Raw genomic sequence first — 16,437 nt, 5'->3', positions numbered from 1 at the left:
AAGGTATACACATAATTTCCATACGTTTACAGCATGTACTCCAACCGGACGGAGGGACCACGCAGAGGAAGATCTTTTGATTCCATCAACATCGCCCTGGAGGAAAAACTGCTCAACTACGAGGTGAGACGTTTGATGGAGTGACTGATTGAAATGTTTTTATTTCACATGTATGTGTAGTAGAAACAACGTCCTCATGCATATGGGGTGGACTCTCTTGTAAACAAGTGTAGTGCTTTATTGGGTCGTCCACTCACTGTTAACAGTTTTTGTATATAGAGTTGTACTTGAAATGTACTGTAATTCTGCAAACTTCTGTTAATAAATCCGTCAATCAATCAACAACAAAAAAACAGGTGTGGAATACTGGAATCCCGCACACTGTCTTCACTTACAGCATTTTATTGAGCAACGTTTCGGTCGTTCAGACCTTCATCAGACATTTCACAGTTTGTAGAATGGGTACAGTTCAAATGAAAGTCAGTATACAAAAAAGAAACCTGCTACTTTGAAGACAAAAACCATGCATGAAATGCACTAATACTTGTTTACATCAGGGTCCTCCATTCATTTTCAATCCATCAGAACGTTTAAAGACGTACAAATGTACAAAAACAGGACATCGTCATATAAAGAAAGTAAAAAAAGGGGAAAAACAGAAGGAGGACATCTGAAATTGTCGAGTTTTACATTACATTACAGTCATTTAGCAGACGCTTTTATCCAAAGCGACTTACAATAAGTAATATAGCTACGTACGACCCAAACAGAAGAGGTTTTATTAGCTATGTACGACCTAAACAGAACATCAACTATACTTTTGTTAGGATTAGTTTGTGTATTTGTTTGTTATTGTATCTTTAATCCATTGAGACCTGAGACCAGATGTCTACAAAATGTCTTCTATAAATATACTATATAAACCGTATTAACACAATCTTTTGAAAACACAACACAGTTTAAACAGGGCTGAAGTGGTTAGTGTATTTTGTAATAATAATTACAAAAGTACAGATGTGCCCTTCCAACTTTTCACGCTTCCCTGATCTTTTCCTGAAGGTTTTATTCACTGATTAGCCTTAATGCTAATTAATTGTACTGCCTGGCTACTGACAATAAGTGATCATCAGAGGAACTATTATTTGACAATTTGGCCAACGTTTGACCAGTTTGCATAATTTGTAGATTACTTTTGACGCAGTTGATGGTCTTTTTTATATTAGTATTAATATAAATTGTCATTTTACTGTCATCTGGGGGGAGAAATCAGGAGTCTTGATATTCAGTGAGTGGGTCTTATGATCAAAATAAGAACATCATAATGTAATCATAATGACATATTTTCTCTTTGACACTGCATTTGCTTCTACAACTGGTGTTATGTAATCCCCCAGAGCTTTGTTTATCATATCCACACTGTGTGTGTGTGTGTGTGTGTGTGTGTGTGTGTGTGTGTGTGTGTGTGTGTGTGTGTGTGTGTGTGTGTGTGTGCGCGTGTGCGTGTGCGTGTGCGTGTGCGTGTTTGTCACCCAAGTCACAGGGTTCATCAAAATCTCCAAAATATGACATGTTGGATGTGGTGTCATAATTAAACTATCAAGACAAATTCAAGCACACTATCATGTCTAAAGGGTTGCCCCGACCGCTGTCTGTCACAAAACGATTAGCCTGTACTTCAACAATACATTGCTCGTTCATTTGATTAATTGTTGTGTCATGGATGGAATAGAGGCTCTCTGATGACGACTGGTTGATGATGATTGGTGGAGACAAAGCCGAGACGCTGTGCTGGTATAGGCTACCGGTGCCGCGGTTCTCAACATGTTGCACTGCGTGAAAAGAGGAGTTAACGGGCAATTATGGGCACTAGATTTGCCCGTAAACCTCAAGTTTTGCAGTCATACAGTAATATACGGTAATATACAGGTGTGATGGTACAATTCGGGAGTTTACCGGAGTTTGTTGGAAAGTTTAATGGGAGTTTCCTGTAATATACACATCCGTATTCCATGCTTTTTGCGCAGTGTTGTTGGGTGAAAATGCCACGTGGAAATTAAAAGTAATTCCAATTAATCAGTGGGTTAAACCTTCATGGACTATTTCCAATATACTTTTACTTCTACTCCACTACATATCAGAGGCAAATATTTGCCTCTGATATTGTCAATTAATTCAGTAGATTGTCAGAACATTGCCAGTGAGAAAGGGGAGTATTTGCTGATGTGTTATTCATTCTATTCAGATTCCCTGAATAGACAGAAGTATAAGAATTGTGTAAATAGTAGAACAGCAGATTAATACGCTAAAAAAATAAATGTAAATATAAAAAGCATGATTTGATTGAATAGTTTATTAGTCAGGAATGTAAACAGCACAGAGGTACAGTCAGACAGTATAAGGCTATACAGAAGGATAACACAAAACAAATGTCCTGGGATCTCGTTTCCATTGTGGTCCTATGATGGATTCAATTCATTGGCCACGTCACACCACGAGCTGAAACCTGTTCATCTTGGATGGACTGCATTTGGATCGGCGAGTCGTTTCACTTCAAAGTCGTTCACGGATGACGTGATTATTCTGGAGCTGAACCAACAATTATACCCTCTGATGTCGACAGAGGCTGTCTGTCGCTGTCCACAGTGCTGAAATACATTATAGACTGTCTGTCGCTGTCCACAGTGCTTAAAGATATTATAGACTGTCTGTCGCTGTCCGCAGTGCTGAAAGACATTATAGACTGTCTGTCGCTGTCCGCAGTGCTAAAAGACATTATAGACTGTCTGTCGCTGTCCGCAGTACTGAAACACAGTATAGACTCTGTCTCTGTCCGTAGTGCTGAAAGACATTTTAGACTGTATATCGCTGTCCGCAGTGCTGAAAGACATTATACACTGTCTGTCGCTGTCCGCATCGCTGAAATACATTATAGACTGTCGGTCGCTGTCCGCAACACTGAAAGACATTATAGACTGTCGGTAGCTGTCCGCAGTGCTGAAAGACATTATAGACTGTCTGTCGCTGTCCGCGGTGCTGAAATACAGTGGTTCCCAAACGTTTTAGCCCGTGACCCAAAAGAAAATTAGACACCCGGGACCCAAACTAATCAAAATAGCAGATATACAAGCGCACAACAACGCTTCTTAATTATTACTTTTATTATGTATTTATGGTATTGCCTGTTTGTTAGTTTGTTTGTTTTAAAATGTATACAATTCTTTATTTTGTTTTTTTCATTTGAGGATAAAAAAAAACCAAAACACAAATGGGTAGGCCCACTGTTTGGGAAACAATGTGTTAGTCAGTTAGAGGCTGTCTCTGTCCGGTGCTGAAATATATTAGAGGCTGTCTCTGTCCGGTGCTGAAATATATTAGAGGCTGTCTCTGTCCGGTGCTGAAATATATTAGAGGCTGTCTCTGTCCGGTGCTGAAATATATTAGAGGCTATCTCCGTCCAGTGCTGAAATATATTAGAGGCTGTCTCTGTCCGGTGCTGAAATATATTAAGGCTGCCAAGAAAGAGTGAATTGCCATGTGGGTTTCTCCACATATTCTGATAACACATATATTGTTATATATTTATAACATGTAATCACCTCTAATTCCAGATTAATAAATCCACCTTCACTAAAATCGAGGAGAACGGCGAGAAAAATACATCGTCGCCGGAGAAAGGCCGCGCTGCCATCGTCTTCTCCCTCAAGAACGAAGTGGGAGGACTCGTGAAGGCCCTCAAACTGTTCCAAGTGAGACACAACCGTCATTACTGTAGATCAGTGCTTTTCAACCCAAGGTCCATTATTTATTCTGCATTTGAGCTACGGAGGACCACCATTTGATGACATATAGACTCTCAGAGTAGTTGTATAGTTGTATAGTTGTACCCTCCTGTCCGTTGAGAACCCTATAGTTGTACCCTCCTGTCCGTTGAGAACCCTATAGTTGTACCCTCCTGTCCATTGAGAACCCTGTAGTTGTACCCTCCTGTCCGTTGAAGAGCCTATAGTTGTACCCTCCTTTCCATTGAGAACCCTATAGTTGTACCCTCCTGTCCGTTGAGAACCCTATACTTGTACCCTCCTGTCCGTTGAGAACCCTATAGTTGTACCCTCCTGTCCGTTGAAGACCGTATAGTTGTACCCTCCTGTCCGTTGAAGACCGTATAGTTGTACCCTCCTGTCCGTTGCAGGAGAACCATGTGAACCTGGTCCACATCGAGTCCAGGCAGTCCAAGCGTCGTAACTCAGAGTTCGAGATCTTCGTGGACGTGGACAGCAACCACGAGCAGCTGAACGAGATCATCCAGCTGCTGCACAAACACTTGAACATCGTCGACATGGAGAGACCGCCGCACGACAACTCCTGTCTGCCGGACCACCAAGGTACCGTAGAGACCACTGTTTCAACTCCTGTCTGCCAGACCACCAAGGTACCGTAGAGACCACTGTTTCAACTCCTGTCTGCCGGATCACCAAGGTACCGTAGAGACCACTGTTTCAACTCCTGTCTGCCGGATCACCAAGGTACCGTAGAGACCATTGTTTCCCAAAGACTGGGTCACGGGAAGTTTCAATTGGGTCGCAAAACTGTATTTATTTTTTTAGTGGGCAGTCCAAGCTTGGTTCTGGATACGTATTTTGTAAATAAGAGTGTATTGTATGTGAAAGAACAGCTACTGATTATTTGCACCTGTGCTTGATAACCAATATCCCCTGCAGCTGTTAGAAGCCTTTGAAGTGTGCTGTCTGTGTCAGTTTTACATGTGAAGACCTATAGGCCTATATATCAGTGGTTCCCAAACATTTTCATGTCAAGGACCCCCAAATTGAGACTCATTATTTTACGGCTCTAGCAGAGATTCTCAACCCGTTTTATTTCAAGGACCCCCCCCCCCCCCCCCTCTCTGGGACCCCCAATTTATATTGGAAAATCACTGTCAATTTAACTCTGACAAATGGAAACAAATGGACCCTAACGGGTCCATTTGGTTCCATTTGTACACTCTAGAGTTACAGACCCATAAGGGTCCATTTGGTTCCAAACTATCCTTTAGCTGGGGACCCCCTGGAACTCCATCAAGGACCCCTGGGGGTCCCCGGACCCCACTTTGGGAACCACTGCTATAGATCATCTGAATATCCTCTGCTAAGTATACAGAAAGCATTTTTCTACTCATGCCTTTTACAACCACATGCAAGTGTGAATTAGGAGTCTCTGTGCATACACAAGTAAAGACAAAAACAAAGCCATAGACATAGACTAACTCCTGTCTGCTGGTTGTGTTTTGCAGACATGGACAGCGTTCCCTGGTTCCCCAAGAAGATCTCCGACTTGGATAAATGTGCAAACCGCGTTCTGATGTACGGATCGGCTTTAGACGCCGACCACCCGGTACGTAGCGATCTACCCCTTAGCCTAACCCTAGTTCTGTATGCTTCTGCCCCCTTAACCCATTTAGGCCTGACGTCAACATTTAAATAAATGTCTTCTAAATCCTGACAGTTCTCTGAAATACCTATGTTTCTGTATCAGTGGTGCTCAATATTTCATGTCAAGATCATATGTAATTGGCCGCCGACCCCCCATCTGAAAATATGTGGTTCCAGGGAACCCCTCAGAAGCAAAGATTTGAGAATACATATTCAACGATTTGCAACACATTTTCAAGATTTTTCAAAAATAGCAGACCTACAAGCTCAAGTGTGCGGCACTCGGTGCCGCGCTATGAGCTTGTAGATCTGCAATTTTTGAATAGCTCAAGTATAACATAAACGTCTAGAATGGGTCATCCTAACCCTAGTTCTGTATGCTTCTGGCCCCTAACCCTAGCTCTAGTTCTGTCGTGTGATGTCATATCCTGTCCTTCTATGTGCTATATATTCCAGGGATGTTTGTATCCTAATAATCCTGTCCTATGTGTGTTCTATTTCCAGGGATTCAAGGACAACGTCTACCGGAGAAGGAGAAAGCATTTCGCTGACCTCGCTATGAACTACAAATAGTAAGCCATGAACTTAACTAACCTCTCTGGACATTTGATTTATAGCTCATTTCCCAACGTGCTTTCTATACCAGGACTTCTCAAAGTGGGTGCCTTGACGCAAGTCCAGGCCCTGCCTCAGTCAGAATATTGTGATAATATTTGGAATTCATCAATGTCACTTCAGTTAAACCGCTATGGACCCTTTAGACAAGTCCCAGGTTAAACTGTACTGCGTTCTTTTAGTAGTCTCATCACCAAAAATCAGACCCGTCTGAAGTGAGTGGTGCTGTACTGTACTTGTGCTGTACTGTACTGTACAAGCCCTCACCCATGGCCTTTGTGTGTGTGTGTGTGTGTGTGTGTGTGTGTGTGTGTGTGTGTGTGTGTGTGTGTGTGTGTGTGTGTGTGTGTGTGTGTGTGTGTGTGTGTGTGTGTCTGTGTGTGTTAGGCTGTGCAACAGTGACACTTGGTGGTGAAAAAACAGTGCTCGAACAGTGCTCGAACAGACCCATACCCACAGACCCATACCCATACCCATACCCACCCAGCCAGGGACAGACCCAGGGACCCAGGGACCCGGGGACACACTGTCTATAGGAGTGGTTGCACCACTCAAACATAGCGTTGTGAGCTTGTGGATCGCGGCAATTTTTGGTGAATGTTTGGGAGTTATAAGGCTGCTCCCATAGAGTTATAAGGCTGCTCCCATAGAGTTATAAGGCTGCTCCCATAGAGTTATAAGGCTGCTCCCATAGAGTTATAAGGCTGCTCCCATAGAGTTATAAGGCTGCTCCCATAGAGTTATAAGGCTGCTCCCATAGAGTTATAAGGCTGCTCCCATAGAGTTATAAGGCTGCTCCCATAGAGTTATAAGGCTGCTCCCATAGAGTTATAAGGCTGCTCCCATAGAGTTATAAGGCTGCTCCCATAGAGTTATAAGGCTGCTCCCATAGAGTTATAAGGCTGCTCCCATAGAGTTATAAAGCTGTTCTCCGACGCTAGATCTGCTATTTTTGAGTGTCCTCCCACTGAGTGGTTAACTGGTTCCGTCCATCCGACGTGTCCACACGTCCTAGGGATTCCAACCGACACGTTCAAAGGTCCTAGCGCATCCTCAATGATACCAGGCGAGATAAGAATATTCTGAATTTTTTCCTTTTTTTATTTTTCAGTCCGACTCTCGGCCGTCATTCGCGCTCTGCACTCATATTAGCTTACCGTTGACTTAGCTGTTAGCGCGGCAGAAAGAATGCCTCGTCTCTCCTAATCCAGGGCGCTCTCCGTGGTTTTGATCTGATGGATATACTAGCGCTTCATTTGTGCTCCTCATCCGCCTCTCCCTCAAAATATGAACGCTTTTTGGAGCTTCTAGCGATATAATAAAATCGAGACCAAGGTAAGCTAGCAAAATATTTCTCAGTTTTTTTCCCGGATTGGGCGGCTTCAGACTGACTCAGAGTAAAGGCGGCCATGTCTTTCCGGCACCCCAGAGCTTCTATTTTGAAGGCATCCCGGCACCGATTGTGTTAAGAAACTGTTGGATGACCAAAAACACTATATAGTAGCTGGGGTTCCTGTGTTGCGTTACAAAATGGTGACCCATATGAATACGGTTTTGACGGAAGCAACAGCTGTACCTAATTGAAATAGGCTAGTCTCGCACACAGGGCCCTGTAGGCTGCGGGCCCTGGATAGACTGCAGGCCCTGGATAGGCTGCGGGCCCTGGATAGGCTGCGGGCCCTGGAGGATGCGGGCCCTGGAGGCTGCGGGCCCTGGATAGACTGCAGGCCCTGGATAGGCTGCGGGCCCTGGATAGACTGCAGGCCCTGGATAGGCTGCGGGCCCTATGGGGCTTAAGCCACTTAAGTTCCAGTAAATTCCATTGCTAATCCGGGGGCCGGAACTAATAATGTCTGCTTCCTGGTTTGCAGCGGCGACCCCATCCCGCGCATCGAGTTCACGGAGGAGGAGGTGAGGACGTGGGGCGTGGTCTACCGGGAGCTCGGCAAACTCTATCCCACGCACGCCTGCCGCGAGTACATGAAGAACCTGCCCCTGCTGGCGGAGCACTGCCACTGCAGGGAGGACAACATACCGCAGCTGGAGGACGTGTCTCGCTTCCTCCGAGGTCAGAGGTCACGCCGACCGCACGGTTAAAAAAAACAAAGCGTTGACTTAACCCATTCTGTACGGGAACCCCTTTTGGTGTTTATGTTATACTTTAGCTATTGAAAAATAGCAGATCTACAAGCTCATAGCGCGGCACCGAGTGCCGCACTACGAGCTTGTAGGTCTGCTATTTTTTAAAACTCGTGAAAATGTGGCGCAAATCTTTGAAAATATAATCTTTCACAGCGAACGTTTTTAACTCAAATCTTTGCTTCTGGGGAGGTCCCTGGAACAACATATTTTCAGATGGGGGTCGGCGGCCAAGTACATATAATTCTGGTGGTCCTTGACATTAAATATTGAACACTGATATAGAAACATGGGTATTTCAGAAAAGACATTTTTTTAATTTTGAAAAAACTTTGACTTAACTCATTCATTCATATTCTTCACATTCACGTTCCTCATACACCGATGGCTGAGGAAACCATGCAAGGCAGAGACATTTACACAGTATTACAAACAACACCTTTGCAAATTCCCTCCTTCCTCACTGACAACCTTCTGACAATTGACTGACAATCCACTGTCTTGCCAATGGCATGAAGTGTGAAGTTCTCAAATGGCACATCTGTATTTGTCATTTCCGTCCAACGCACAAACCGCCATATCGTACGTCATGCTTGCGTTTTCAGTGTTTTGCGATAGAACTGTATTGATGTTGATTTAGTCACTAAATCAACTAAAACATTCCAGGTGACTAAAATGTGACTAAAACTAAATGAAAACTATTCAAAAGACTATGACTAAAACTAAAATCAAAATTTGCTGTCAAAATCAACAATGGTCCAGTCTAATATTATAGGACTTAAACAAATTAATTTGGCTCTGCTTTCTGTTCCCAGACAGCGTTTTTGGGTAAAACAAACTGCCAACTTGAAATGCACTCTGTCGAGGTGCCAACTTGCGCCTTGCACACAAGTAGTACCCATGCATGGCCTACTTGTGCACAAGCAGAGCACGCAAGTACTGCTACTAACTAATGTCTATTACAACTGCTGTTCTAAATCCTTTATGTAAATCCTATGTATGTACACATACATACATACCTAGTCGATCACCAAACGTACCTTAGTTACGTCATCAACAATGGTGGTCCCTTATTGGCCGGTAGAAAACACCGACATACATAGCCAGCCGATCGCAGTACTTGCGTGCTCTGCTTGCGCAACTAAAGAACGGAACATCGCGGTGACACACCTTTTTAGACGTCTTAGATGTAGACGACAATCAAAATAAAGTGCAATATCCCTTTAATGGATTCACTCATCATGTTGTATGGTCTGCATTGTGTTGTTTAGAACGGACCGGATTCACCATCAGACCGGTAGCAGGTTACCTCTCACCCCGAGACTTCCTGGCTGGATTAGCCTTCCGTGTTTTCCACTGCACCCAGTATGTGAGGCACAGCTCCGATCCGCTGTACACCCCGGAGCCGTAAGTGACATATATGAATATGGCAACGTTTGATTTGATTCTATTTGGTTTGGTTTGATGGGCAATGGTTCTTCACAAAGTGGGGTCGCCCAGGGGGTCTCCAGCTAAATGATTGATAGTTGGGAACCAAATGGACCCTTGCAGGTCTGTAACTCTATAAATGAACACCAATTGGAACTCTGGAAGTGTACAAATGGAACCTTAAGGGTACACTCTTAGAGTTACAGACCTTTAAGGGTCCATTTGGTTCCATGTGTTACACTCTCAGAGTTACAGAGCTGTGAGGGTCCATTTGGTTCCATTTATACACTCAGAGTTACAGAGCTGTAAAGGGTCCATTTGGTTCCATGTATACACTCTCAGAGTTACAGACCTGTAAGGGTCCATTTGGTTCCATGTGTTACACTCTCAGAGTTACTGAGCTGTAAGGGTCCATTTGGTTCCATTTATACACTCTCAGAGTTACAGACATGTAAGGGTCCATTTGGTTCCATGTGTTACACTCTCAGTGTTACAGAGCTGTAAGAGTCCATGTGGTGCCATGTGTTACACTCTCAGAGTTATAGAGCTGTAAGGGTCCATTTGGTGCCATGTGTTACACTCTCAGAGTTACAGAGCTTTAAGGGTCCATTTGGTGCCATGTGTTACACCCCCACAGTCCCAAATGCATATTAAACTGGAGCTCCTTGAAATTAAGAACGTTTGAGAACCACTGCCCCCTGGGGGACAAACAATGCTAAAACAACGTAGGTTTGAAGTATGTCCTAATGATAACATGTATATATTGTATATTATAAGATGCATATTTATTTAAATATGACTTAATAATAAGAGGTATATTTATTTTTAATACACCCTAACAATAAGCGATAACATATCGTCCATTTTCAGGGACTAATACTAACCGTTTGACCGCCAGGATTAATTCATCTATCTATCGCACATTGCCAATGTTTTATCGCTTATTTTGAAGAGCCAAATATCCGTAACCGGATGTTACAATGACAAAATGCTGTGTGTGGTTTCTTTCACCGGTTGTTGTTCAGAGACTCACGTCATGATAACAATACGAGGTATATTTATTTTAAATACACCCTACAAAATAAGAGTTAATATATTTTCAGGGACACGTGTCATGAGCTCCTGGGTCACGTCCCCCTGCTGGCCGAGCCCAGCTTTGCACAGTTCTCTCAGGAGATCGGTCTGGCGTCGCTGGGAGCCTCGGACGACTCCGTCCAAAAACTGGCCACGGTGAGTCTTTTACAATGTATTTGATTCCTTATATTCATTTCAATGCGGGCCTTCCTTACACGTTACACTGCATCTCCACTAGCTAAAGAGTGCTGGGTTGCACCCCGCTGATCTACAAGCTCTCAACATGTTGCAGTTGTGAGCTTGTAGATCTGCTATGTTCGCTGTTTTTGTCCAAAAGTGCCCCCTTACGGGATTTCAGTCATTCAAGAAAACTGTCTTGTCTGCGTTGAATGGCCACTCCAATGCATTTCCAGTGGAAGCCCAACGGTTTGACCAAACATTTTTGTTTGAGGGGGGCAGAACACATCCATCAAAGCTGCATGTGTTCAGACACAAGACAGGTATCTTGAATGTGAATGCAGCCCAGCATACTGTATGTCGACCCCGGCCCGCTCCCCTCCGCCCCACCCAAGCCCCCAGAAGGGCTGACCAACGTTGAAGCTGCCACTACCTACTGGCCAAAAGTGGAACTGCAGCACGTTCATGGAGGTTCAGTGTTGCCATGTGCGTAACGTGCGTCATCTCAGGACCTCAAACTTGAGACACCTTTAAAAGACCCTATACATGTTCCCGCTCTGAGCTAGACGGTGGCGGCAACATACAATAAAATAACACACACTCGTGCAAAGTGAGGGGTGCCTCAGTCCTTTTGGGATTCATATTGTACCACATGACATGTCAGACGTTTACTGCTGCAAAGATACATTCAAAGTCCATAGACTTGGCGGCCACTCTGTTTGTTTGAAGTGCTCTAAGAAACACATTACAAGACCATAGACTTCCCCTCCAACGATGATTGATTGATTGATTGATTGATTGATTGATTGAATTCCGTACAGTACACTTAAGCCCAACACACCGTCTGTGAAGCAAGTGCGCAGCGACGCGGCACAGTATTGCCACGCGTCATAGCCGCACAGCAACACCCACAGGACGTGGTGCGCTACCGCACGGCTGGCCAGCCACGCCCACGGATTCTCGGATGGAGGCCGTGCGGCAACGCCTGGAAAATAGAACAGCGGCGTATCGGAGCGGCTGACGCCGCCGGTGTGGGATAGGTTCATTGAAAATAACGGAGGCGGCTGTTTTGACGGGCGACGTTCACAGACGGTGTGTGTTGGGCTTTACACGACAGACAGACAGACAGACAGACAGACAGACAGACAGACAGACAGACAGACAGACAGACAGACAATGCACATGGTTGTAGTCAGTCTCTCTTCTATTGAGACATGTGGTCTGGTAGGACACCTAGTGGTCGACAAGAGGTACTGCATGAAACTAAACTAAACTGAACTGAACTGGCCTTCATCTCCGTTTTAGCTCAACAGTAAACATGTAGGTGAAAACAAAACAACAACGCATGACCACTCTGTGTCAAAACGTTACATCGTTAATAAATGCAACACGTCTCTGTGTGTGTCATGTGTGTATGTCTGTAATCCTCATAACTCGAGAACCGTTTGCCCCACCGACTTCCAATACACGGTTGTCCTGGACCGCTGCAAAAGGCTTCAGACTTCAGACTTTGCCAGTCAGTGGACCTAATGAGCCTAAGTCCCCTCACCTGTAGAATTCCTAGCCTCTGTGACTCAGCCAATTGATTGCCATGGCAACTCCACACCTGCCATTTGATTACCCAAGCAGTCCACTTTTCACAGTCAGTTTTCACTCTTCAGACACATGCAGACAGACAGATACAGAGTCAGAGATCTCCATATATGGGCACAAAAGGGACACAGACAGACGGTTAATACGGGTGCTATAACGTCTATTGCATACAAGGTTCCTAACTTGCATCGTTCCCAAGTAGGCCGATGGACAGGCACAGGTCTAGTCAATAAAGCCTCGACTTGGAGCTTTACAAAGTTACAGACTTCTATTTTTTTATTTTGTATAGGAGACCTGGGTTCAAATACTGCATACGACATCAAAGTTATCCATGGACTTTTTCTTTTTTTGATCGTCATCATCAACAAACAGTATCCAGCTCAGCAATAATACAACATATTTTAATTAATTCATTAATTGTTTTATGTTCTTTTTTCACCTAAACGTCATCATTGATGTTCATTGCAATGCCATTGGTCATGATATTTGCATATAAATAAATACATAAATAAATAAATATAAATACCCCCCACAGAGGCTGAAATTCACACAAATTAAAAATCTCTGGATTTATGACCTTTGACCTTTAACCCTGATAAAAGTAATTCAAATAATTAATATTTTTTTGTGATCATTAGAATGTCTAGAACATGTTTTATTTATTATTGTGAAAGTTATCCCCCAAATGTAAATTATTAATTTATTATTATTATTTTAATAATTATTATAAATGTGCATACATAATTTCCTCTGATAAGTCATACTAGTAAAAAGTAGTAGTAATGTTGAAATCTCTTTTTTTGCAAGTAGAAATATATCCGGGTCTTACAGGGTTAAACTGACCCAACTAGAAGGACTATGTTCAAATAGAACGAACAATTTCTCCATGGTTATAATGATCTCATTGTTTTCACTTCAGTCTGTGCAATACTATATGATACTTAGCTTGCGGAGGTTGGTTCAGTCAGATATACTCGAGGAGGTTCATGTCGTGCTCAAGGGGCGCATTCTGTGGCAGTCAGCTGACCAATTGGGCGGGCTACTTAAACTCACTAGACGGCATGCTCTTCTTGCCTTCCTCTGCATATGGTTCCTGGTTATCTACAGTATCTCCCTGCTCTTTATGTTATATGATGGTGTTTAATCGCGCCGAGCAGGGAGAAAATGCAGCAGAGCCGAACGCCAAGATAACGCCAAGATTCTATAATACATTTGGGTTAAATCTATTCGTGAGTTGTCTGACTGAACTTATATAATGATCTTATAATTTCAGTGTTATTTCTTCACGGTGGAGTTTGGTCTATGCAAACAGGAGGGAGTACTGCGTGCGTACGGAGCTGGTCTGCTGTCCTCCATCAGCGAACTGAAGGTGAACACATTTAACTCATTTTGGGCAGGAACCCGTTGGTGTTTTAAGCATTATATTATACTTTAGCTATTGAAAAATAGCAGATCTACAAGCTCATAGCACGGCACCGAGCTTGTAGGTCTGCTATTTTTGAAAAGTCTTGAAAATGTGGTGCAAATCTTTGAATATATATTCTTTCAGAGCCAACGTTTTTAACTCAAATCTATGCTTCTGGGGGGTCCCTGGAACAACATATTTTCAGATGGGGGTCGGTGGCCAAATACAGAGATTTTTTAGGGTACTTGACATGAAAACGCGTGAGAACGACTGACATAGAAACATGGGTTTTTCAGAAAACTCAGTCAGAATTTAGACAACATTTAGTAGAATCGTTCTCAGGTCTAAATGGGTTAAAAGACAGCTGAAAAACATTAATGCACATGCACACACACACACATGCACACGCACACGCACACACACACACACACACACACACACACACACACACACACACACACTCACACACGCACACGCACACGCACACAAACAGCATGCACCCATAATGCATAACACAACAGCAGATTTTTTATTGCACGTGATTTTGATTTGATTTATATTTAGCACAGTATAAAAACAATACAATAAAACGGGGCCTCTACCTACGTAAGATATATTAAAAACACATTTTAGAACATGATTGTAAACAATTATAGAATAAAAAAAAACAACAACATGATTTTGTTGTATAGGAATACATTAGAAATTGGTTATCTACAGTGATACATGATTATTAGAGAAAAGACGAGATAATACAAAAAATAGAATTAAGTGATCTGGTCAATCAGAACAACCTTCAATTTGTTCTTATATACGTTCAGAGAAGAAAGCTGCAAACCATTTGAGTAAGTGTAGTAGCCTACCTCTGTCCAGTGGTGGAAAGTACTAAGTACTGTATACTTAAGCACAATTTTGACGTATTTGTACTTTGAGTATTTTCAATTTACAATACTTTTACTTCTACTCCACTACATCTCATATAGGTTTTGTATTTTTACTCCACTACATTCATTTGAAAAACTTTTGTTACTAGTTACTTTATTTTTTTTATTATTACTAAAATTCTGCATAATGAGTTATTTTACGTTTGATACTTTAATCGCATCCATGCGATGTTTTTTAGTTATGATGCCATACTCTTGTACTTTTACTCGAGTACATTTTGAATTCTAGACATGCAACGTAATATTTCTATATTGCAGTATTTTATACTTTTACCCAAGTAAAACATTTGAGTACATTTTTTGAGTGCATCTCCTATCTCACTCTGTCCGGTGGGATTGCCCGTATATGACTTAAAACTGATTAAAAACGTGGATTAAACAATGAAAACACAACTCAGGCAACTCGAGAACCGCAGGGGAAGTGTTCTACAGTCAATTTACTCGAGTAACTCGGGTTCAGTAGTCAAAGTGTTTTAACGGAAAAGGCATGTTGGTCTCTCCCGCAGCACGCGCTCTCTGGCAACGCCAGGATCGTGCCCTTTGACCCCAAGGTGACCTGCAGGCAGGAGTGCATCATCACCACCTTCCAGGACGTCTACTTTGTCTCCGACAGCTTCGAGGAGGCCAAGGTCAAGATGAGGTGAGGTCACTACAGGTCAAGGTCAAGATGAGGTGAGACCACTAAAGGTCAAGGTCAAGGTGAGGTCGCTAAAGGTCAAGATGAGGTTAGGTCGCTAAGGGTCAAGGCCGACATGAGGTGAGAGGGCTGGACAATTCATCAACGGGCATCAAAATCACTATGAAATACTGGGGTGCATGTGTTTGGTCCCATGGCCATAGCCACGTTTTTAGCCCAAGGAGTGTTTTTCGTGCAAAACGAATGCTTGGAATGGACTCAGAATCATGAAAACCCCCTAGTTTGACACGTCGCATGCTACTTAAAGCATAATGAAATTTAGAACATTTTGCCTTATATTGGTCAGCAGCTGTCAAAAATTCCCCTATAGGGTGGTTGAATAGAAACCAATGTGGGATATGTTAATATAGACACCTTTACAAACACATTATGCTGATTATATTTCCTAACTATAAAGTGTAAAATGCAATGTGTGTGTGTGTGTGTGTGCGTGCGTGCGTGTGTGTGCGTGCGTGGGTTCCAGGGAGTTCGCCAAGACCATCCGGCGTCCGTTCACGGTGCGCTACAACCCGTACACGCAGAGCGTGGACGTTCTGAAGGACACGCCCAGCATCAACAGCGTGGTGGAAGAGCTGAGGCACGACCTGGACATCGTCGGGGACGCGCTGAGCCGCCTCAACAAGCAGCTGGGCGTCTAGACGCTAAGCAGAGTGGCTCAGAGCTAACCTGACTCCGACGCCAGATTGCAGCAGTATTGTCTTGAGTCCACAAGTTCCCTCCTCCTGCCTGGATCTGGTCTCTCTCTCAAGCAGAAACGATAAACCCGGAAGCAGCCGGACAAAAGTGATGATATCTCCACAATAATTTCGAGTTGTAGTCTTGTTTAGGTTGTGTATACATTTGCGCTGTGGCAGCGCTTCAATACGTCATCAGTATCGCGTTGATCCCACCTCTCTAGCGGCCGCATACGGCCGCATAATGTCTCCGGTCAGAAAT

General features: G+C 43.4%; 2 protein-coding genes across 2 annotated transcripts in view; both read left to right on the top strand.

Moving 5' to 3' along the window:
• The window catches only part of pkp3a (plakophilin 3a), a 486,421-nt gene that overhangs the window by 125,212 nt on the left and 344,772 nt on the right, over window positions 1-16,437 (top strand). The window lies entirely within an intron of this gene.
• On the top strand, window positions 34-16,139 carry LOC306923770 (tryptophan 5-hydroxylase 1-like; the record flags this gene model as incomplete). Its single annotated transcript, XM_079502064.1, has 11 exons — window positions 34-123; window positions 3,609-3,746; window positions 4,190-4,382; window positions 5,291-5,391; window positions 5,934-6,001; window positions 7,916-8,112; window positions 9,455-9,590; window positions 10,715-10,841; window positions 13,729-13,824; window positions 15,311-15,444; window positions 15,965-16,139. The coding sequence occupies 11 exons, from the start codon at window positions 34-36 to the stop codon at window positions 16,137-16,139; spliced, it is 1,455 nt and encodes a 484-aa protein (XP_079358190.1).

The sequence above is a fragment of the Electrona antarctica genome (genome assembly GCF_951216825.1).
Source record: "Electrona antarctica genome assembly, chromosome: 5".
NCBI classification, from domain to species: Eukaryota; Metazoa; Chordata; class Actinopteri; order Myctophiformes; family Myctophidae; genus Electrona; species Electrona antarctica.
The sequence above is the reverse complement of the archived record's forward strand: the minus strand, read 5'-3'. Positions and strand labels throughout refer to the sequence as shown.